Source organism: Cuculus canorus, chromosome 3 (assembly GCF_017976375.1).
Source record: "Cuculus canorus isolate bCucCan1 chromosome 3, bCucCan1.pri, whole genome shotgun sequence".
NCBI lineage: Eukaryota > Metazoa > Chordata > Aves > Cuculiformes > Cuculidae > Cuculus > Cuculus canorus.
The window spans coordinates 30,623,966-30,648,091 of record NC_071403.1 but is presented as its reverse complement, the minus strand read 5'-3'; the positions used below and the strand labels follow the sequence as shown (position 1 = coordinate 30,648,091).

Below are 24,126 nucleotides of genomic sequence, written 5' to 3'. Positions count from 1 at the left end.
TGGCATGTGGTGGTCTTTGGTGTTCAGGAGGAAGGCTGAGCTGAGTTGGCTGTTCATGTGTCTTAAACTAGTAAGCAGATGCTTTTCACTGAAAGCTCAGAGCCCAATGTTCAGAGGCTGAGCTCTCCAGCCAAGCAGTGAGACTTAGAAAGTTTTCCAGGTTTGTCAAGAGTGCACACCTTTCGCAAATCAAGCTTAATACCTTTCAGGGAGCTAAACCAGATGCAGAAGTCTGATGTAGAAGGGAAAAAAAAAAATCTGTGTGTCTGAAATCAGGGGCAATAAAAGTCAAAATGCCAAACTAGTGTGAGGATGAAAAGGAATTTTAAAAAAAGCAAAGGTACAGTGGTAAAAGAAAGCTTAGGAAACAGATTAGTTGATTGCTGCTTGGGCAAGTACAACTGCCATGGACTTGAATGCTTGAGAGGAACAGAGCATGGGAAGACATTCTTGCCGTTGTTATGTGTGTTAGATGCAGGAGAGACACTCCAAGCACACCTCTTCTGGTGTTGCTGAGACTAAAAAACATCTTCCTCAACGTGCTGAGAAATTCTCTGCTGCAGTGTGATCTGCATATAGAATCACAGAATCATAGAATAGTTGGAAGGGACCTTAAAGATCGTCTAGTTCTAACCCACCTGCCATGGACAGGGACATCCCACTAGATCAGGCTGCCCAAGGCCCCATCCAACCTGGCCTTGAGCACCTCCAGGGGTGGGGCAGCCACAACTTCCCTTGGCAACCTGTTCCAGTGTCTCACTACTCTCATGGTGAAGAAATTCTTCCTAATGCCTAGTCTAAATCTGTCCCTTTCCAGTTTATACCTGTTCCCCCTGGTCCTATCCCCACAAGCCTTTATGAATAGCCCCTCTCCACCTTTCCTGTAGGCCCCCTTCAGGTACTGGAAGGTCGCTATAACATCTCCTCTGAGCCTCCTCTTCTCCAGGCTGAACAAGCCCAACTCCCTCAGCCTGTCCTCATAGGGAAGGTGTTTCAGCCCTCCAATCATCTTTGTAGCCCTCGTCTGGACCTGTTTCAACAGCTCCATATCCTTCTTACGTTGAGGATTCCAGAACTGGACACAGTATTCCAGGTGAGGTCTCTCAAGAGAGGAATAGAGAGGCAGAATCACTTCCCTCAACCTGCTGGCCACACTTCTTTTGATGCAGCCCAAGATACGGTTGGCCTTCTGGGCTGCGAGTGCACATTGCCGGCTCATGTCGAGCTTCTCATCGACCATCACCCCCAAGTCCTTCTCTGCAGGGCTGCTCTCAAGCACGTCATCCCCCATTGTGTACTGAAAATGAGGATTTTTCCGACCCAGGTGTCAGAACTTACACTTGGCCTTGTTGAACCTTGTGAGGTTCTCAGGGGCCCACTTCTGCAGTCTGTGCAGGTCCCTCTGGGTGACATCCCATCCTTCCGGTGTGGCAACTACACCACTCAGCTTGGTGTCATCTTCAGACTTGCTGAGGGTGCACTCAATCTTGCTGTCAATATCATTGGTAAAGATATTGAACAGCACAGGTCCCAGTACAGACCTCTGAGGGACACCACTTGTCACGGGTCTCCATCTGGAGTTTGAGCCGTTGACCACTACTCTCTGAATACAACCATCCAACCAGTTTCTTATCCACCATACCATTCATTCATCAAATCCATATCTGTCCAATGTGGAGAGAAGGGTGTTGTGGGGGGCAATGTCAAAGGCTTTACAGAAGTCTAGGTAGATCACATCTGTCAGTTTACCCGTGTCCACTGCTGCAGTTACCCCATCATAGAAAGCCAACAAGTTGGTCATGCAGGATTTGCCTCTTGGTGAAGCCATGTTGGCTGCCATTAATCACCTCCATGCCCTCCATGTGCTTTAGCACAGCTTCCATCAGGATCTGTTCCATGATCTTCCCTGGCACAGAGGTGAGGCTGACAGGTTGGTAGTTCTCAGGGTCATCTCTTCTACTCTTTTTAAAAATGGGTGCAACGTTACCCTTCTTCCAGTCACCAGGGACTTCTCCTGACTGCCTTTACTTACATATATTCAATTCCTCAGGTGTTCGCAAACCTGAGCCTCCTCTACTGTGGGAGGGGTTTTACGCCCCTGGTCACCATCTTGCTGTCCCATGACCCAGGAGGGGTGAGGAAAGCAGTTATTGGTGAAGACTGAGGCAAAAAAGTTTTGAAGTACCTCAGCCTTCTCCTTATCTGTTGATCCCCATTTCCATTCATCAGTGGGGATATGTTATCTTTGATTTTCCTCTTTCAATTGACGTACCTGTAAAAGCCCTTCTTGTTGGTCTTTACTTCCCTTGCCAAGTTCAGCTCCAGCTGTGCCTTAGCCTTCCTGACTTCATCCCTACACAACCGGGCAGCATCTCTATACACGTCCCAGGTTCCCTGTCTGTGTTTGCACTGCCTGTGCAGTTCCTTCTTCTTATTTATTTTAACCAGCAGGTCTCGACTCAGCCATGCGGGTCTCTTCCCTTTCCTGCCTGATTTTCTACATATGGGGACTGAGTGCTCTTGCGCTCTGTGGAAAGCTTCCTTAAATATTTAGACAATCGTTTGTTAGTGAATATATTTCTGCTGTATTCTGGTACACAAAATAACTACTAGATCTATTTTGAAGAAGCTCTAAGATCCAACCGGTATGGATAAAAGTTCACAAATCAAAGAGATGGGACTACTCCAATTGGGAAGCAGTTATAGGCATTGGTTTTGCTACTCCCAAATGCTATCAGGCTGTTTTCTTAATAGGCCTTCCAGAAAAGCTGATTCTTAAGGAGCTTAAAGAAAGTACTAAAGAGGTTTTATGGATCAGTCCCCTTTCTCCTTCACTGAAATCAGTTTTGTTATCTACTGTTTTCCTTCCTGTTCCACTTGCTTAATCTCTTATTAGTTCTTTTCTCTATATTATTTTTCCTCTTTTACAAATAATTATTTATTTTCCAAATCTGTGCTGTCTCTGCAACATCTTTTCAAAGCTCTGCTTGCCACATAGAATTCCTTTGCAGTGCAGGTCAGCTGCTCTCTCAAGTCCCCACAGAGAAGTGGAGAGGTAGCCATCCTAATCTACATCTTTTCAGGAGACACATTCCAGAAAACTGAGGTTTCTGGTCTTCCCTGGTGGAGGCTAGAGGGAGAGAAAGGGTGATTTTATTTTCTCTGCGTGCTTGAAAAGGGAAGTGCTGGAGTTGGATGAGGTGATAATGATACAGCTGGATCTGATCTAAGGGAAGGGCTTCAGGTTGGTTAAGCAGGAATGTCTGGCAGAGCACTGCACTAGGTGAGAAAGACACAGACATCTTCTCTTCTACATGGTCCTGTGACAAAATTGAGGAATTCGCATCACATACTTTTCTGAATCAGGGAAAGAAGTTTAAAATTTATTCATACTTCTTTCTGAATGTTATAGAAGTTATAAGTTGTAGTATCTGCTGCTTCAGGAAAGGGTGATGCTGATAGTTAAATGCAATTCTAAACCAAAAACACCTCTAACCTAAGTCTGATAGCACTGACAGGGTTCTGACACCCCTTTTTGAGAGCTCTAGGCTATTACCTTTGTGCAGATCATTATAGGTAACCAGAGTTCTCTTTTAAGAAAATAAATCCTATTGTTGCTGATATGAAGTATAGTTTATTTCACAGTCTCATGGAAGAGATTAATTAATGCAAACAGCAAGATTTCTTAAGACCAAAACATTTTGGATTCAAAAAAATGTTTAACTACAGTCGTAATCAAAAACCTAAAAACTATATTGAGGCTCAGCAGCTCTCATCTCAAACAGGACCATTTTGGATGAGCTGGTAACACATTTTGCTGTATTTTAGTATATTCTGTATCGGATTACTAACGAATGTTGGTTATGTTTAAGGTGGCAGCTCTTTTAATTGCATTCTTTATTCTTGTAACTCTATTTTGGACTATGTAATGTCTTATAGAAAATCTCTCTTTTTCTTTAAGGCACAAGGAAAAGGAAACATTATGGACTACAAAAAGGTTGGTAAATTACATTTAAATCTTGTTACTTTTAACAAGTTTTGTGATATTTGCAGGAATATTCTTGGCAGTTGGGAGAAAATTCCTTATTCATGTTGTAATTTGTGCATGTATATATGGAGGGAAAGAGGATGGCTTGTGCAATTTCTTGATTTTAAAAAGCCAGTAATATTTGGATGTACTCTTAAGTCTCAAGTGTAGCTATTTAATAATATTTTTTGCTGTTATTTATCCCATTTGCTTCCCCAAACTTGGTTTTGAAACCAGGCTTCTGATGGGGGGCTTTTTGCTGTCTCTTTTGTCTGCCCTCATTTGCCAGCCAGGTCCCATCGGTTGTCTCTATATATTGATGGAGTATGCTGTTACTTTTTTTTTAATCTCACCTTAATGCCATGCCACCTGTTAAAAAATATACCTCTACATGTTTTGTAATAATTTGAGTTTCTTCCAGTCCCCATTACGACTTTTAGCTAAGTGAGCACTGCATTGGCTGCTGAGGCTGGTCTATAGCAAAGGCACACCTGAACTGACTAGCTTATCTGCTGGAAGTAGCTGGAACACCATCGAGCTTTTAGCTGCAGGAGGTGGCTGAGGAGGTTCACCTGATTAAATACTGGAGCACAGCGTGCTTGTTGTGGAGAGAAAAGATGACGTGCTGTCCCCAACTCACTCACAGAGCCCAAGCCTGACTTGTTCTGAGTCTTAAATAGATTGTGAGGGTCCGGTTCCTTACCTCCAGCACCAGTGGAAAATAATACATTGTTAATAGTAAATGGTTGAGCCACATGCATGACTGAGAATTACTTCTTGAGCTGAGGGCTGGGGAGTGTTACAGCTGTGACTGATAGCTGGAAGCCTATCACACAGGTACAGGTCAGACTTACTGCAATTATTCTGTGTTAAAAAACATTGTCGTTTGTATTATTATAAAAGGTCTCTGTCCTTCTTTCCTCTTAGAACATAGAAAAGATCTCGACTTCAGCTTGCTATTTAAAATCATTGTGCTTTTATTTTTTTTCTGCAATAGAAGAAAACTGATACAGTTGTGACTTTCTAATTCACCACTGAGAGTACTAAATCTTTTCTCCTTCAAATACATCTGAGTATGTGAGACCCTTGTGTGAATGTTTAAGCTAGGCTACTTACTTTTGTAAGTCCAGAATGGGTTTTCTCCTGTTAATTGTTACAGTTGTGGTCCGCCCAATGTCATTTCCATAGTCAAAAAAAATAGGGAGGAGGCAGAGAAAAGCATCTAAAATTGCTTACCTGAATTAAATACTTCTTGGTGTGTTATGTATTTTGACTGAAATTGTTTCATTTTTTGGATCCTTCCCATAAAATTTAGAAACTTAAAGGGTGCTTTGGCAACTCGGACACTTCAATAGAAGGAAAGAAAAGGGAAAAAGCCCTTGAGGTTTTGTATTTTGAGCAATTCACTTCAGCCAGGAAGCACATGATTTTACCAGCTCTGGGTAATCCTCTGTTACCAAAGCAGATATTATGAGTTTAGTAATGATAGTGAAAAATGTTCCAGGGTTTTTGTGAGCTTAAACAATAATTGACTTCACTTTTGTAGAAGTCAGTTTCAAAATTATGATGTCACATTCCTCTTTCCTATGTTTCTTCGTTTAAAATAAAAGTGGTCATTAGTTACATCCATGCTAACTGAACTCAGTGACCTTTCCCTTGCTCCAGCACAGTAGCTTGGCCAACACATGCACACAGCCAATTAGAACACATCTTGTGCAGGGCAGATTAGTATTTTTTTTTTCAGCCTTTGCAGTGTTGTCTTTATTTCTACACCACTACGGTCAGTGTTTTGTGTGTTGCTCTGTCTTTTCTTCTCAGCATCAAGGTCTCCTCTCATCTTTCGATCCAGTTGCTAGAATTACTGTTACATTCCTAATCAAATTTGGGGGCTTGTTTCTCATTGAGTCTCCAAAATATTTCCTCTTTAATTTTCTAAAAGTGAAGGTTATGCAGGCTAGATGTAGAACTTACGAAAAATTGTATTATTTTTGTTCTCTTAATTTTATTTTGAACTTCAGTGCGCCACTTAGTTGAGATAAAAATGTTGTTCCTTTAGTTGAATTCATAAATACGAGAATACAAAAGTCGTTAGCCGTTTTAACATGCCTAAGAATATTTTGCCTTACTTGCTGTGGCTTTCAGTTAAAGTATTGAATGAAGGTAGATTTGAGAGATTGAGATCCACCCATTTAACACGCTTCCTTAAAAGGCAAAGGTTTTATTTTATTTCAGTTTTGAGACTGCTCAAGAATTTTGAATTGTTCTTTTGATGTATGTTATGTTAAAATTGTATCCCTGATTTTTTTCACTGATAAAAAATATCTAGATGGCACTAAGAAATTTAGTGAGGGTTTTGACATGGATATAGAAGGTCAAATACTTTCTATTAATCTAATGAGCTCCGAGACTGCCATGTCACTAGTGTCACTATGTCCTGCAAAATTTTTTAGGTTTTTTTTTTAGGACTTTGATATCACTTTGATATTGTCTGTGTTTCTGAAAATGTTTTGTCACATTTGTACCTGAATGTTTCACTTTTTTTTTCCTACACCATCACACTACATCCAGACAAATTATTGATCCATCATTGTGGTGTTGAAAGTCTATTCCAGAAATATAAAGTAGTTTTAACTCTGGCTTAGTGGTGTTTCTCAGATAACAAAGGAAAGTGCCCGATACATGGCAGGGACAAAATTAATGTATGTCGTTGAAAGAGACAGCAACTTTCTTGTTGCCCTCATTTGTGTTTGGGGTTTTGGCAAAAATCTTAGATTTCTTAAAATCCAAAAGCTTTTAGGCACTTTACATCTACTTTGCATGCAAGATGAGCTGTGTAATTTTAAAACAACAAATTGAGATTCTCTATTTAATTGTTACTATTTTATAATATTGATTAAAAACTCTCTGCTGAAGTCAAGGCCTTAATGGTGCTTGGCGTTATACAGCTGTGTTAAATGAGTGTAGAACAGGCACAATTAGTAGGAGAAATGAGTAAGCCAGGAATAGTTCTTGTTTTCTGGCCAAGCCTCTAGAAAAATTATAAGATAAGGCTAAATAAAGAAGTAAATCCTGTATTTTGCACTCAGTAAATACGCTACTGCAAGGACTTGTTGTTTTTCTAATGCAGTATTCAGAAAAGATAAATTAGATGAAAGAGGATATAGCAAAACTTTATTTTTTTTACTGTGGCCCTGTCCATTTGCTCTGCTGTCTGTTAGAGACACCTTTCATCTAAACTGGAGTGGGAAATACGGTGCATCAGAATAGTATGCTGTGACATAATTTGTTGTTTTGTATATGAACCATTGTGCATGACGTTAACACAGGGAACAGATTTTGTACAGTACTGGAACTAGCATGAGTCAAGAAGTGGTAGATCCAGCCATTCATACGCTGCGTGGCACTAATGTCTTAACTTCCCATATGGCAGGAAAGAGATGAAAAATGGGAAAGGTCATAGTTGGGAACAAGGAGGTTTCTCAGTGGTAGCTCACTATCATATAATTAATAAATAACGCTAACATAGTGCCATCCAGTTGTGTTAGCAAGAGTCACGCGGCTCCCCTTCCTGAGCTCACTGTGATTGCCACAGTTAGTGCCTTCATCCTGCTCCAATGCTGTCTGCAGAGCAGTTTTCCAGTCGTGGGGTGTAAATGATGGTTGTCCTATGGTTCTGTTTGTTTAAATACCAAAGAATCATCATGAAATGTGTCATGGGACTATAGGCCATAGACTGTTCACTCTCTTGCTCCTGAAATGCAGCAGAGTTAGAAACAGAGGATTGTTGTTTGTAGATGCTTATGATCTGTGGTGGTTTTCTGTGAAAATGTGTCTTGTTTGTTTTGGAGCAGCCACTTCTATTAGTTACTTTTGCTAGTTATATTTAAAAAACCATAATAGTGATTTAATGAATATAGGGGTTTTTTTAATGTATTAGTAATATTGCAAAAGCAGCAAGCCATTCAGAAGACGCAATTTTCTCCTTTGTTGCAATTAACCATGTCTGAATTATCAAAGTGTACATCCAGTGCCAAAAATCAGTTGCATCTTTGTTTTTAATCAGTAGGTATTCTCCATGGCTTCTTTGGGGTGAGAATCCAGCACTTTTGTTTAATTAAAGCAAACAACTCTCACATCTTTTAACATAAATATCAAATTAATTGCTTGTGTAAGCTAGGATGACAACAATCACTTTAAGAAAGTAACACTTTTTGGTAATAAGGCATGAATTAACTATCATTGTTTAGATTTAAAAGCTAGTGGGCCTTGCTAAGTTCATTGTGAAAGATGTGGAAAGGCATAAGAAGGAGGAGTTGGGGTGCCTTCTAAAATCTTAAAGGGTCTGTACAATCAATCACTATCTCAGGATGACTTGTAATTTTTTGGCAAAGTGTACTACAAGAACTGCATAACAGCTGGAGTAGCAGCATTCCCTGTAAGCAGGCCATCTTTCCTCTGCTGCTGGAGGTGACTCTGTCCAGATTTTGTCTCTTCCTAGACTGGACAGTTGGACTTGATGATCTTAGATGTCTTTTCCAACCTTAATGATTCTATGATTCTGGATAGGGTGGGTTTGAGTTTTAAGCAAAGAGAGAATTTTTCTGTGTGTCACACGAGTAGTACTACTAATGCAATTGTCTACTGGGTGTTTATGCCCTTTAAAGATGCATTTCTTTACCTTTTATATAGAAAAAGTTTCTAAGAAAATATTAGATAAATACATTTACTGCTCCAATTTCAAGTGACATCTCATTCTACGTATATAACCAACAAAGACTTAAAAAAAGAATAAATCTGTCTTATGACATTATAAAGTTATGTGTTTAAAGGCTTGTCCAGCCTGTTTTGAGAAGGAAGAGCATAACCCTGAGTACAGCCACAAAAACTGTGAGAGTGGATGCTGAGATATTCCAAGGTACTTAAAAAACAAAGGAAGAATTTGACAAAATTGATGTGATACATGATAGTGCCTTTTCAAGGTAATATTTCAGCAGTCTAAAACATCAGTGCTTATTGAGCATGGTGTTCCCAAAATATTAATGTTATGAAGTAGGAGCAGAATGTGAATTCACTACAATTTTAGATATGGTATCACCTAGAAAACACAGGCTTTCTTTTTATTATTCAGTTACTCTCTACTGTAGGATATAATTTCTTAGTTTCAATGCCTTACTACCTCATAAGTAGAGAGATGGGACACAGAATTGTACTCTTTTGGTTATATGGTGGACTTAGAAGGGTAAGTCAGTGAACCAAGAAGTAAAGTTCCCATACATATGTGCCCACGTGTAGGGCCATAGCCACGAATGGACTGTATAAGGTCACATGGCCATCCATTGCTCCAAAACTACCTCTGCGTTTTGTCCAGTAGCTTTTAACGTGAGAGATGGAAGCAGACCTGAGAGCAAGGTCTTGAACTCATATCCCTGTTTTCACAAAAGGTGGCTGCTGTTCTTATTTGTGGTTCTGTTCTTGGCCCAGCAAACCTCAGAGGGTTGAGTGGAAAGTGTTCCAACTTCAACTATTTGGTGCTTATGGGTGAAGGATAGGAAACGGAAGCTTGAAACCAAGGTGCTGATATAAAACTCTCCAATGGACAACCTCTTTTCCAAAAGGCAGTGTTCAGGGAACAATCAGTAGCTTGTTATCATTTATTTGCAGTATGTGCCTAGAGCATGTGGGTGCAGAGGGAGATAGTGGAAAGCAGCCTTAAAGTTGGAAGGGCTCAGAAGGCATCCCTTTCTCCACCTCTTAATTCGCTGGTATAAAACAACTGAAGAGAAAGAAGTGGCAAGAAAGGAAGGAGGAGGCTGTAGAGATAGAGCCCAGTGTCAGTCTGCAGTTTATCGCCTTGTGTGAATTCAGAGCATTCAGAATTAGAAGCCCTCAGTACTTCCCGCCTTCCCATATATTCTTTTTTCTGCTCTCTCTGTAACTCTCGATCAGAGCCATCCCTTCTTCCAGCCAAAGACTAGGGAATGAGAAGAGAAGAAATTAAATAATTCATTGCAGATTGAGTGGATGAGGCTGGACTTAGCACAGGTAGAGCAGCTGAATGCAGCAAGACTTGATGTGCTCTGTTCTCATTGCTCAGTCAGGCATCTTTTTTTCCCAGATGGTGAAGATGATGATGATTTTGCTTTTTCTTAGATTCGTAGGACAACCTTCACACATAAAACTTCAGGGTTATGAGCTTCATGTATACCAGGCAAAACTGTCAGGCCTAGTCAAAATGTGAATATATGGAGGAAAACAGAAGGTGCTGAAGGAAAATGGTTCAGGAGAGGGAGCATCAACTCCTACCTGAGTATTAACTTGGTTCCACTATTGCAAGACTATTCTTTAAGCTGAATTTATATATTCAAACCCCAGTCGGTGGTTTTTCAGATTCTTGGCATCTTTAGAATGAAGTAGGGCTTTAATACCGGTGGTCTGAACAAAAGCTTGTAAGTATTTATGTTGATATGCAGTATTCCAGCATATCTAGCAGTTCGACTAGAGAAAAGTGTGTCAAAGCAGTTTGTATTTTGATTTATATTCTTTTAATTATTGAATGCTACTTTGAAGAATGTTGTGTTTTAATGATGGATGAAATTGTTCCTACAAGTGGAAATACGTTTGATGCACAAGATGACACGTTAGCAGAGATTAAAAGAGCAGATTCCTTTACTTAGAAGAAATTGATGAGGGAGCTTAGTTCAAGTTTACAAAGAAACAAATAGAAGGAGTTCATTTTGCTTTTCTGTTTATTTTTCTCAAACATTAGCAGCTCCTGTTCAAAAGTACTTTAAAAAATAATACATCTAAACTGGATACATGGATTTTTCTTCTATGTCCTTAGTTTGTAAAATTCATTACATAAAATCATTGAAGCTCAAAAATTGAGAAAGAGCATGAAAGTGTAACTGTAATACAACTAACAGTACAGCTAAAGGCTTAAATTAGGGTTATTTAAGCCTGGTTTCCTATTATGTCCTGTATTTCTTTAATAACTAGGTAGCATGCAGTCTGGTTGATCCAGACTGGTTTGCCTCAGTGTATGCTTATTTGTATTGGTCAGCTGATTCTGTAAATGAACTATGAACCAGGTAAGTTTTTAAGGACTATCCATTGTTCATTACATAAGAAGATCTCTAACTGAAAAGCTGAGGAAGGACCTTGCCATATGAGCAAGAATTTTTTGTTTTGATCTTCCTTGAACTTTGCTTGGAAACATTCAGTAGCGGATTAGGCTGATTTTTGTATAGTGATTCCTCTGCATGGTTTGACATGAGCATTGCAATTGTTTTGGCTTCAAGGCACTATGCGTGTCTAAGAGCTTACACAAGACAAGCGTGTAAATGGATTGTGTCCTTGTGTTGGAGTTCTGCTCTTTTCCAGATTTTGGTGTTACAAGTCATAGTAAATATATGCAGTTGTATCTGCTTAAACTAAGTTTCTCTTGATCTTGAACCAGTTTAAAGATTTTAATTTTTTTTTAGGAGCTATTTTCTTTCCTGTTTACATCTCAATATGTACTTATATGAGTAGTATGCTAAACATTTTTAATGAGCTTTAGCGAATTGGCAGTTTGCTTCAAAATGTGTAGTTTCTACCATCTCGCAAAGCTTTGCATCAAGGAAGGGGGAAGAAATACCTTTTCCAGCTGCTGGTGTACCTCATCTCACCTGTCCCCACCTTTGCTGTGGAGCTGTGGTTATATGGCTGATCCCCATGCGTTAGAAGATGTGTTGAATTAGCTATGCAATGCATTTATGCCTCAGGTCAAGTTCCTTTCCAGCACACAGTGCAAGAAGATTCTAACTGAAGTGGAGAATAAAATTTTTATGAACTGGGACTTGAACACTCAAGTACTGTAATATGCTTTCAGCTAATTTCATTTCTAAATACAGATAATGAATCCACTTCAGTTTGTATTCAGATAAGAAATGTCATTTATTTTGTATGAGTGCAAATGTCTATATAAAATGGGTGACTTTTACAATTTGGTCATGGCTTAGGTGTTTTTTACATGATTTAAACTCGATAGATAAGATTATATTGATGTATTTTTAAGTGAAGTGAGTCATTGGGCTGTGTATTGTAGAGAAACGTAGTTTAAAAAACCCTGTATGATTAGTTACAGTAGATATCTGTGTTTGAGAAAAGCCCTTTTTTTCGAAAGCTGATAACTGTGATGTAACCTACCTATGAAAGCCACGTAGGACACATTAAAGATCACTAAATGCTGTCATACTTTTGGAATAGTCAAATCCCGAAGATCTACCTGGCCTTGGTTCCCAGGCTCTGGCATGAGGCATCAGGCTGGAGCTGGTCTGGGGACACCTGTGTTTTAGAGCTGAAAAACATAACAGTGTTTCCTCATAGTCTTATGATACTATTCAGGAAAAAATAATACTTTTTTTAAAAAGATCTTAATAAATATGATTACTAATTAGAGCTTCAGCCAAATTGAGGTACTGGGGAAAAAACAACGTTTTGTTTGACATATTTATTCATATTATTTCATATCAATTTAACCTGTCATTTACCCAAGTTTTTTAGGTGCCAAATCTTTCCAGCAGCTTGCCGTGAAATGTCTGTTATTCCATGAAAATATTTTCTTTCTCATATGATGTATCTCTAAACCGTTCTCGAATTCCCTAGGCTCACAAAGACTGAGTTTGCGTGGATATAGCTCAGAACAGTAAAGTATAACATATCCCATTTTACTGACAAAATTTACTTTTGTCCACTGTAAACAATGTAGTCATATGATATGTAAATAGAAACCTGTATTACAAAATACAAGAGTTTGACATGTGTCATCTTGTTTCCAAAACCAGGATGGAATGAGTGTTCATAGAGTCTTGACTGTAGAATTAGCCAGTGAGCGGCTGGTCTGTCAGTTCTGCACAGAAGCTCTCGGGCAGTGGCTTAGGTGTCAAATACCCAGATATTTAAAAATATATATTTTTTGTTGTTGTTGTATTAAGAGAGACACCCTTAGGAGAGACACCAACTTCCAGGTGATGAAGTAACGAGTGATGTAGTTTAAATTATCTGCAGTTTTGCTGTAGTTAGGAGCCAAAACAGAGCAGCTGAGAATATTTCGAGAGCTTTGTCTGATGGCTTCAGTTCTTGCCTTTACCTCTGGCAGGGGCGGTGGTGGCCCTTTGTCCTCAGAGACAGCTCTGCATGTGGCACTGCCAAAACCCACCCCATTGTGCCTGTGTTTTCTGACAGCTGCAGGAAGCAATCAAGGCTGGCAAAGGTGTGACTTCTGCCATCGACCTCTGCTGCTACCACGGAAACAGAGCGCTGGCAGCCCTGGAGCGCTTCCCTGCCTCGGAGGCCAGGGCTGCCTTGGCCAACATTGTCTACGCCGTGACCAGGTTTCCCTGACCCGCCATCCTGAGAGGAACTGCTCTCCCTCCGTGGACAGGAGCAACCCTGCACTGTTGGTCACCTCATCCTCCCTGTTCCGACTGAGAAACACGTGCCAGCTGCCACCATGACCAGCAAGATTCAGGAGGGGGAAGAAAAAAAAGGTCACAGTCGGCTTTTGCTTGTCATGCCAGAAGCACACTTGAGGCTGCACCGGTAGAAATAATTAATGAGTCCCGTTTCTGTGACCTCAGCAAATGGACAGGAAATAAGTCGGTATTGATTGGCACCGGCAGGGACGGCGCCAGGGCGGAGGCCGGTGGTTTTCCTGCCCGAGGGAGGGATGGAGGGGCGTGAAGATCCAGGTGTCACAAGAAACCTGCTCAAACCTGCCCAGAGAGCAAGCTGCCGAAGCCAGGAATTAATGTACCCGGTTATCAAGGGGAAGGGCAGTTCGGGGGATTAATGGGGGAAAATCCTCTCTCTGTGTGCACGCAGTCGTGTCTCCTCACACTTTTTATGTATTCAAATGTAAAATTACCCTGTGCCTAATGCTTTCCGTATTTGAGAAACTTGCTGAGAAAATGTGTCAAGCATGGTAAGTAGGAGCTTTAAAATATTTAATCAAATATTAATTTGGCTGTGTTAAGGGAAGTGACTGCCTGGATTTTATACTGTGTGTATAAAATATGTTGCTCTGGGTCAAAGAATGAGATTTTTCCAACTCTTCTCGGGGAGGAAATAATCCCTTCCTCAGATCAAGCAGTTTGTTTCAACACTGTCTTACACAAAAGAATTTCCTAGGTTTATGACACTTGCATTTATTTAAGCCAAATAAATGTTAATTTGTAAGGCTAGACATAGGCCCTTGGCAGAAAGGAAGAAGGAATGTTCTTCTGTGAGTACACTCTTTCACCGCTTGGAATAAAATGCAGAAAATATTGGAGAAGTTTTGAACCTCAGTGAATTGAATTTTCAAGTCCAATTACAGACAGCATATAAGGTGTATCAGAAGCCTGGAATTTGAGACCGTCTCTGTTTTGTTCATAGGAGATGATTTTTGTGGTTTGCATGCATGCAATCTGAGACTGCCGTTGACAAGAAGGCTGAGTTTACATAAATGATCTAGATTGAGACTCAGCTACCTTTCTTCCTTCTGTGGTGTAATTACAGCTCAATCTGGAGACAGCTAGCACAGCAAACAGATTTCATTACATCGCTCACTCAAACACTAAGTGGAGTTATTTCTGTTAAATTCTGTCCTCCCTCCTCCCCCTGCACTCCTTCCCCCTGTCACACAGCTTGTTTGTCATAGACCAGTGTGTTGCATTCCACCAAATGGAAAATACAAGTAAAAACGCTGTTCTCTATAAATATACTGAAAATACATCCTGCATAATGTACATAATATTCTGTGTAATTTATGCCTATATTATACCATAATATTATATGTATAATAAGCACCCTTGAAGTACAATCTTTGTATGGGAGCAGCACTCAGAACTCAGGACTCGCTTTGTTCTGGAGAATGGCTTCAACACCAGACCAATTCTTGCTTGCATTTTCTTTCATGCCTGCCCTGGGATTTTCTCTTTTCCCAAACTGGCATTGCTGCCTGTGTTAGTGCCACTGCAGCGGGAAGCCTGGAGACAGAAGAGGAGCACCCAGAAGCAGGGGCTAGCCCAGAACTGGCAGTCACAGGCATCTGCCTTAGCTAACCACTGTACATTTTTACCTGTGAAATTCCCTGAAGTTCTGCTAACGTAAAACATGTGCATGAAAGAAATACCTACATTCAACCAGAGTCATATTTCAGCCTTTTTTGGCTCTTTAGAAGCCATATGTCATCTTCTCTTTGTCTTACATTATGCTAAGGGGTTCATAATGATTTAGGGCTGCAAGAAGCTGCAGTCTGCTGGAAATACTCTGAGCCATCTCAACTCAGTCACCTCAGTTGTGTGAAAGATAGATCAAATATATTGCAGAATTGGTTGTATATATATATATATATATATACACACACACACACACAGCAAAACAGGTGTAAGCCTGGTTTATTTTTTCATGAAAGTACAAGTTTTTATTTCTACTTTTTACTAATAAAGGCAAATCAGCAAAAATTAATGACTTTTTTATTTTTGCTACCAGAAAGTTCTGATTGCTCTTAAACTATTCTTTAACCTTATTTTTTTTAAAAAAATATCATTTACCAGTAGTATCAAGTAAAAATGTTTAATATATTTGCCTGTAATTATTAAGACTTTTTTGTTGTCTAATTTTCTCCAGGTAAACTACAAGCAAAGTATTATACCCCTCTGTTAAACTCCTGGTGAATCAATCACTGCTGTGTATTAATATACTCCCTACACCTTATACTATTTCTGAGCAATGATGAAACCTTAAGGCTGTTCTGGTTTCATTTTTATCTCCTGATTCCTTTTCCCACCTACCTCTCTAAGGAGGTCAATGAAGGGGAGGCCTTTGGTCTGTGGGTGGCTGTGGAAGGTATTCACACCGTGTACGCCAGTCATCCAGCCACCTGGCGCTGTGTGCTCTCCAGCGGTGTGCCCTCTTGCCTGGAGGATGATGGAGAGCGAGAGTCTGTCTCAGGTGCTCAGAGGTACCATCCTCTTTCATAGGACCTGACATTTATGGTCTGAACGCCGGCATGCTACAGCCTCTAATCTGAATTGTATGAGTTTTAGTGTAGACACTGAATAATATATAATGAAATCATTATCCATATGCTTGCATTGCAAAAAAAAAACAACCCCAATGAGTTAACTATCTTGAAGGTTGTCTGCTTTTTAAAATTTTCTAATGACCACGAGCTTGCAGAATGTACATTGATTAAAGTATTTGGAGAATGGGGTGGGTTTGCTTTTTGGCAAAGTTAACGACATAGGCTATTTCCTTTCCATGCTCTTGCATTTCAGAAAGCCTTTGGCACAGAAAGTTGCACCTATTTTTTATGTCTGCTTTTCCTTATTGCTGCCAATGCTCCAAACCAGGGACTCAAACAGACATACAACTTGGCTGCTCTTCTGGACTTATCTCAGGTATTGTATTGCTGGACTGTTCCACAGATGTGCAAAATACAAGACAAGGTCCTAATTGCTCATTAAACTGAACTAAATTAATCTTATACAAAGAGTACAGCTGCAGCGGTTAGAATGGCTGTTTCATAGGTCTGCAATGGAAAGTCATTTAACTGCTGGCTGAGTATTTCCAGCTCCACAATTGTGATAACACTGTCTAGGAAGGCTGTTTGGAAAATGAGGTACTTGAAAGAATAGAAATGTTGGCTGGAAAGACCTGCTGAAAGTCATCCAGTCCAGTCTCACATTTGAAGTCAGCCGCTGTCAACATGAAGTCTGGTCTTGGAAACCACCAGGAATGGAGCTTCAACAGGTTCCCCTTGCAACCTGTCGCAGTGCTACCTCAACATCCATATGAAGTTTTCCTGATGTTCAGCATGAACATCTCTCACCACAGCTGGTGCTGGTAGTCCATTGTTTACCACCTGCTACTGCCAAGAATTGTTTGGCTCTGCTGTCTTTGCTGATTCCCTGCCCTGCAGCTGTGTGCTGCAGTTCAGTTGCCTGTTGGCCTCCTTTCCCGGTGGGAAGAGCCCCAGCTCTGTCAAGCCTCTTGTGGTGGCCATGTGTGCAAAGGATCACTAACAGGGTTGCCCTCCAGTGACCTGTACAACTTTCATATCATCCCTATTGGCCCAAAACAGGCCAGTTCAGGAGCAGCCTCACTGCATACAGTAAGGAGAACAAAAATTTACCCTGATATATTGGGTCTTGCTGGGATGGAGTTAATTTTGTTCATAGCATCCTATATGGCACTGCATCTTGGGTTTGTGACCAAAACGGCGTTGCTAGCACGCTGATGTTTTAGCTATTGCTCAACAGTGCTTGCACAGTGCCAAGGCTTTCTCTGCTTCTCACTCTGGTGCCCAGTGAGTGGGTTGGGGATGGACCAGGGGCTAAGAGGGAGCATAGCTGGAAGAGCTGGCCATAACTGACTATAGAGATAGATACTCCACACTGTATAACCTCATGCTCAGCAATGAAACTGAGGATGGGGCTGTTCCAGGGAGTTCATTGCTCAGGGACAGTCTGGGCATCAGTTGGCTGGTGGTGATTGCTTTTGCATAATTTGTTTTTCTTTGATTTGTTTTGTTTTCATTTTTTCCCCCTTTTACCTGTTAAACTGTCTTTAACTAAATCCATGAATTTTCTCACTGTTGCCCTTCTGATTCTCCTCCCCCACCCCACTGTTGGGGCGATGAGTGAGCAGCTGTGAGGTGCATAGCTGCCATCCAGGCTGTGTCCACCACAGTCCCTTTTGGCACCCTTTTGGGACACATAGGGTTCAAGATAACGAGACATTTGTTAGAGGGAACTCAACTATACCCGTTTAGCTGTTTCTGGTCATGATGTTGATTTATTTGCTCTTGATGCAGGTTTATTTGTTCCCTTACCCCCTCCATTTCATGCTCCCTCTCTTGCTGTACATCAGATTCGAGAGCTTGTTAAAGGCTGGGTTTGGCCTTTGCAGTTTGCTGTACCGTGTAGCCCTTAGTTATGTTTTGCCTGGGAGAACTATGATGAAAGCACTGGCCCTGAGCCAAATCTGGTATTTAGGATCTGCATTGCTTCTGTCCCAGTACTTCGGGAACCACCTCGTGGAGACAATTAACAATTACAACTTTTCCCTCTTTTCCTCTGAGAGCCAATTTGTGGAGGAAACAAAGAACAGCACCTTCCCTTTTATTGCCTGCAGAGCAGGTGCTTTCCACCTTGTTACAATAACTCCTGAGTATTTTGAACATCCCTGGGTAATCAGAATGCTCACACTGGTGTGTCTGGAGAATGTTTCCAGCTTTTCCTCAGGTTAATTGACTATTTAGGAATATGACACAGAGATGTGCCCTGAGGCAGTGTGGTCATGGGTGGCAAGGCGCATGGAAGAATATGGGCAGGTGTCTAGAATGTTTTTCACCTCCAGTGGTTTAGGACTTGATACCCTAACAAGTGTGGGATCCTGATAAAGTTGCAGAGCATTTGAGAATAGGATGCCCTGGCTATGCTAACGGGACACAGCTTCTCACATTGTCCTGGGCCTGGCCTATGCCTACCAAGCACAGTTCGGCACCTTGAAGGAGGAGAGAGGGTTTCTCAAACTGAAGAGATACAAATGTACGCTATGGCTAAGACAGAGATCCAACTCTCAACTAGATCAGTTGCCCCTATAATCAAGAAGAAACAGTGGAAAGCAACTCATTCAGTCAAGGACGAAGAAGCTTCTCCTAAAAGGGAGCGGGAAGAGGAATTGGAGGGCAGCAGGTTGTGCAGCAGAGCAGTCACGAGAACAGGAGGGGAAAGAGACAGAAATAAACAAGTCAGAAACCACCCACTGCCTCTCCTTGAGTAAGCTGCCAGATATGCACAAAGACTATAGCTGTCAGCCTGGTGAGCTAATAATCAGCTGTATGCTCCGATGCTGGGATACTGGGGGCAAGAGTCAGGAATTAGAGAGCAAGGAAGCCCAGCAGGTAGGATTCTTTGCAAGGGACTGGGGCATCAGTAAAGGGATTGGGAAAAGGGCAACAACCAGCAGTCTCTGGAGGCAGTTCCTGTCAAGCACAAAGAAAAGGTATTCCCGCGAGGAAGATCTTGTAAACTATCCAGGCAAGTGAACAGCCACTAAGACTGGTATCCAGTATTTGAGGAAATTAGCAGTGGTAGAGGTGAAGTACAGCAACCTGAACAACAACCAGGTATCAAAAGACCCAGCTGGAGTCCAGCCCATACAGCCCATGTGGCAGAAGTTTGTATGGAGCACACTGTTGATATATGCCGGCCTGCTGGTGCTAATGATGTGGCCAGACATCGAAGCTCCAGTTGTGGGTAGATTGGCTAGCCAGCTCCAGCAATTCAAAAAGAATCTCTCTTCCACCCCTTCAGGCCTGTGCCTCTGCCAGGGAGAGGCTGTCTCAGGAGTTCCAGCTATTGAAAGATCTTCCTCCTTGCCCGTGCCAGCCATCACCTCAGCTGACAAGTGAGCTGTTCTCAGCTCAGGTGGAAGGGTACCATGGGCGCGTTTGCATGCCACATTTGTGTGTCCACTCTGTCTGCATGACCACGAGTAGGACAGGAGGAAGTGGGATGGTGAACCCACCTGAAACTTAGAAGCTGGGCTGTGTGAATTGCCAGGACAAGCAGCAGCCAAAAAGGGGTCAGTACAGAAAAACTACTGCTCTGGTTGCTGTCGCACGCTCCCCCAGACAGAGTAAAAGGGCTGATCCTGCTTCTAACCTGGATAATGGACTTCTGGTTTGCAGTTACAAGAATCAGGTAATGAATACTCTGACCAGGAATAGGAGAGCCCTGTCTCTGGCCAGGCAGAGGAAAAGGACAACCAGCTTTATTGGACTGCATGGATTTGATGGCCTGGTACACCTGACCAGCTGCCCGTGTTTCTCCTAATGTAACCCAGCACATGTCTTGCCATATTTGCAATAAAGTGTGCACACATGTCCCATATTCAACTTAGTGTCCAACTTGATAGAAGTTGCTAAAAGGTTGAAAAGCTGTTTTCAGTTTAATGGAAACATTAAGGAAACATTCTTTGGAGGCAGGGGAATGCTTCTTCCTCAAAGCGGTGTTAAAAGATGCCAGACCAGCCTCCTCGGGGGTAAACTTGCTGGTAAGATCTCTCCATTGTTTTTCCTTCTGAGCAGATAGTGTTTGAATTTTCATAGATGCAAAAGGCCAACTCAAGCAATGCTGTCATACTGCAGATTTATCAAGGAATTGTCTTCTGGGTCAGAATCACTAGCTGTCACTACTTTCACCGGCTACTTCAATCTCACAGAAAAGTGAGGCATCAAACTTCCTTTTTATTCTTTGTAGTCTTCAGAGTACTTTTACCTGCACAGTGTCTTATGAAAAATAAAGAGCTAAAGCTTTTCAGTCTCTCAAAGCAGTTCAAAGGAAAGAATATTCCCAGTTCTGGAAGTCATCTTCCTAACAGTCTTTGCATTAAATTATCTTTTTTCCACCCCCGTTTCAGAAACCAATCCCTAAAATGCATTAAATATTTACATAATTAGCATTCACATGTTTCTCTTTTAGGGTAAACCTGTTTTTCCAAAGCTAAGAGAAAGTAGCCATTAAGGTAAAATTCTGATAGCAAATGCCTCTAAAACCACCAAAAAGATAAAGCACAATACTTGCTGCAAGTTGTGAAGGGAAGTGTTGTAAACAAATTGGCCATCAATACATCAAAGCTTTGTGCAATCACCTTTGTCCACATCTTTGTGCATTCATACCTGTGCATGACTCTGCCCGCAGTTCGGGTTGCTGCCAAATTCACAGCTACTGACATCAACCAGAGGAATGCTTTGGCTCCCCCACGTGTAGGAGATTCGTTTTCCATGCTTCGAGTTGACTTTAATACCTTCCTATTTGCAAAATGCTTTTGTCAGGGTACATCTCTTAAGGAAAGGGAGCCTTCTTTTCCAAAAGAGAAGGAGACAAGATAACTTACTGAACTGGAAAGCAGTATTCTATACTATTCCTCTGACTTTACATGATGAAATTGCAAGTCTATCTGCAGCGGAAAAGATCATACCATAGGAGAATGTTGCTCTTGGCTAACAGTGACAGACAGGTGTCCCACTGGTAACTAAACAGTAGTTCTCAGATTTATCTGTTTTTTAAGAAAAGTATTATAAAATACAATTTGAAGCATATTTTGTTATGACTGTATAGGAGAAGTGCAATTTTGCAGCAACATTATAAAAAATCTTGCTTTAAAATTTTCTTCTTTACTCTATTCCAGTTTGTCTTCCTCTCTTCTCCCCTTCCCCCAAATATCAAAGATTAAATATACTCTGCTTCATTATTAGAACAATAGTCAACATTTTTAGCTTTAAGATTGTACACAAAAGTGAGTATTTTACTTGCACTGAAAAGAGTACTTTAAAACTACACTTTTTTTATGCCTTTGATGTTTACAGCAAATTACTTGCACCAACTGCAAGGTTCAAATTTTAGCGGTTATTAAATATCAAATTATTAAAATGAAATGTTATGTAGAAGTAATTAGAAAAATCTAAAACAAGCACTGATAGATTACATTACTCTTCTTTTTTTTCCTCCAAAAAACATAAACACTAATTTAAAAAGCTTTACTCTCTGCAGATGAGTGTGATGCTTTCTACATGTGACCGGCTTCTCCAAAACAGAGCATGATTAGGAACTGAAGCGTTTTTCCCTCTTGGCTAGCTTTGATGAAAGCTCTCCAACTTGCACATTGTGTCTGAACATTTCTTCATTCATAGCATGTACCCATCGAAAACTGTTTTCTCTTTGCAGCATTTCAGCTGTACTATTTATAAGCTGGTCGAACAATGCTAACTAGAGGCAGTAAAAGGTGTGTATTTCATATGCAAATCACTAGCAATAATTTTCTACAATTACACTTAGTTGCTTGCATCATTATTTTCAGCATCAACATAAAAAATGGGCTTAGCAGGAGAAAATTACAGAAAAATGTCTGCATTAGTAAGACTTACTTTTAATCAAACAAGTACGTTGCTTTTGTCAGCCTATTGAAGTTAATACATTAACATTTTATATTAATGTACAAAAACGATGGATATCCCTATCTCTGTATGCCCACAAGCTACAGATGTTTTTTAGATGTGCATACACTATGATAATCTTTGCAGGAAAATAAACATAGGATTTAAAGATCTAGTATTTCTTAAAGACTGCTGCCGCTAAAAGTGGTCACATTGCTAATGACTGGAAATATTTCTTATATAAACTTTATGAAAAGAAGTGGTTATTGTAGCCATAACCATTAAGCAGGTGTTTTTTTCTGTTCTTCTTGTAATCCCAGGTCTACATCCCAATTTTTCTTATAAAAAAATTAGTCCAGATTATTTTTTCCAATTTCAAAGGCAAATTTCTTTTCTGTTGGATAAAATGCATTTGCTTTTTAAATATATGCTTGTTCTCAAAGTCATTACTCTAGTTTGAGGTAAACGATTTAGAAGCCAGGAACCAGAGATCCATGTTAATGCAAATTCCGAAGAAAAGGCTCCCATCCACTCGAAGAACAAGGTTCAAGAGTAGCTCTCCAGTAGTAGTGAGGGTAAAGACCAAAAAAGGGAGGTTCACTGGCTGCTTCTAAGACAGTGACTTGTTTGTGAAAGGCATTGCATATCGTGTTATCATGATGGTCATGACAGAAGAAATTGGGATGCAAAAAAACTTAGAAAGGCTGTTACAGTTTCAGGTTCTGAAACAATGATGACTCCTTCCATGGGGATTCCTACAATCTGAATATCACTATTTCTATTGAGTTCTCAAAGAAACCTGGTTTGCTACATTGCTCACCAAAATACTTTTTTAAATATTGTTGCAAATATTAGAACTTGCATACCCTAATGAGGTATGAGACTATGCAACACGACCAAAATATTACTTCTGTATCTATGGAACTGAGTGTTAAGTGTACAGCGTAAGAAGAACGCTGTTTGCACTTGACTGGGAGATGTAAACGTCTTTTCTCTCAAAGACTTTTCAGGCTACTTTTACCTCTTTGGTACATAACACAGAATTTTGACAAGCAGACCTTTATGGGGTAAATGTTTGATCAGAGTTAGCTTATGGTGAGATACAATGACTGTGCATTAAGTGGGCATTACTTCTTTTTAAATGCAAAGCTGTAAGATGGCATATAATGGCACAGTTCTTGGCTGAACTAACATGAAGAGAACTGCAATTTCATTGCCTAGAGATTAAAAGAGGCTTATTTTTCCAAGAGTGAAATTACTCTGATTTGTCAGTTTTTAAACAGCTACAGATGCAACTGATGTATAAGTAAACTGCTACAGCATGGAAGGGGATTTTAAGTCGTTCACTGGGTTAGTTACTCTGCTCTTGAAGCTCCTTTACATTTCTGTTATAGTCTGTCTTCCGCTGTAGCTTTGATCTGATTTTTATTTTAAGCTTTTATATTCAAATTCTCCTTCCTCTCGTGCTCAACTGTTATATATATACTGTCTTGCCAGTGCACTCTGGTGCTACTGCAGGCAAGAAAAAGGGTTTTTTAATAATGAATGTTCCTTTCATCAAAACTTTTTTTCTGTGAGCTAAACTCTAACTGTAAGATTTCCAACCCACATGCATTTGGAGATGAACTGGCTTGTTTTTCAAATCCAGGGATGCCATGTGGATTCTCTATTTTGATATCCTTGATTTAGCAGTCAAGACAGTTAAAATTGTTTCTTGTCCATCTTGGCAAAGTCTAGCTAAGTAGCAATTTTGAGAAGTTTCCCAAAGCAGCTATCATTATACCGAAGAGCAAGATGCAGTGTTCCTATAAAATAGAAAAAAAAAGAGTATCGTGTAACAGTTTTAACAGTTTTTTTCTGTGAAGAAAACCCTGCAACTATATTAACTGTCGCTCTAAACCAGTGTTTCCCTATGAGTGTAATATGTTGCTGGTGAAACCCTCCAACACTGCTTGCAGCCATATGAAGTTTAAAAATATAAATGAAGTTCATGTGTCTGCCACTGTCCTTTTCTGCCCGGGTTATAGCAATGTATGGATATTGCCTGCAGCATGTTACTTGTTCAGTATTGTTGCCTATGGGCCAACAGAGGTTCTAAATATTACTGTGCAATGTGTCGATACCTGTCCTT

General features: G+C 40.5%; 1 protein-coding gene across 1 annotated transcript in view; it reads left to right on the top strand.

Moving 5' to 3' along the window:
* PDSS2 (decaprenyl diphosphate synthase subunit 2) overlaps positions 1 to 15,653 on the top strand; it is a 125,670-nt gene extending 110,017 nt beyond the window's left edge. The window contains exons 7-8 of the mRNA XM_054062830.1: positions 3,962 to 3,997; positions 13,253 to 15,653. Coding sequence (XP_053918805.1) covers positions 3,962 to 3,997; positions 13,253 to 13,411 — 195 coding nt within the window. The 3' untranslated portion in view covers positions 13,412 to 15,653. The remainder of the gene's footprint in view (positions 1 to 3,961; positions 3,998 to 13,252) is intronic.
* The last annotated feature ends 8,473 nt before the right edge of the window (positions 15,654 to 24,126 follow it).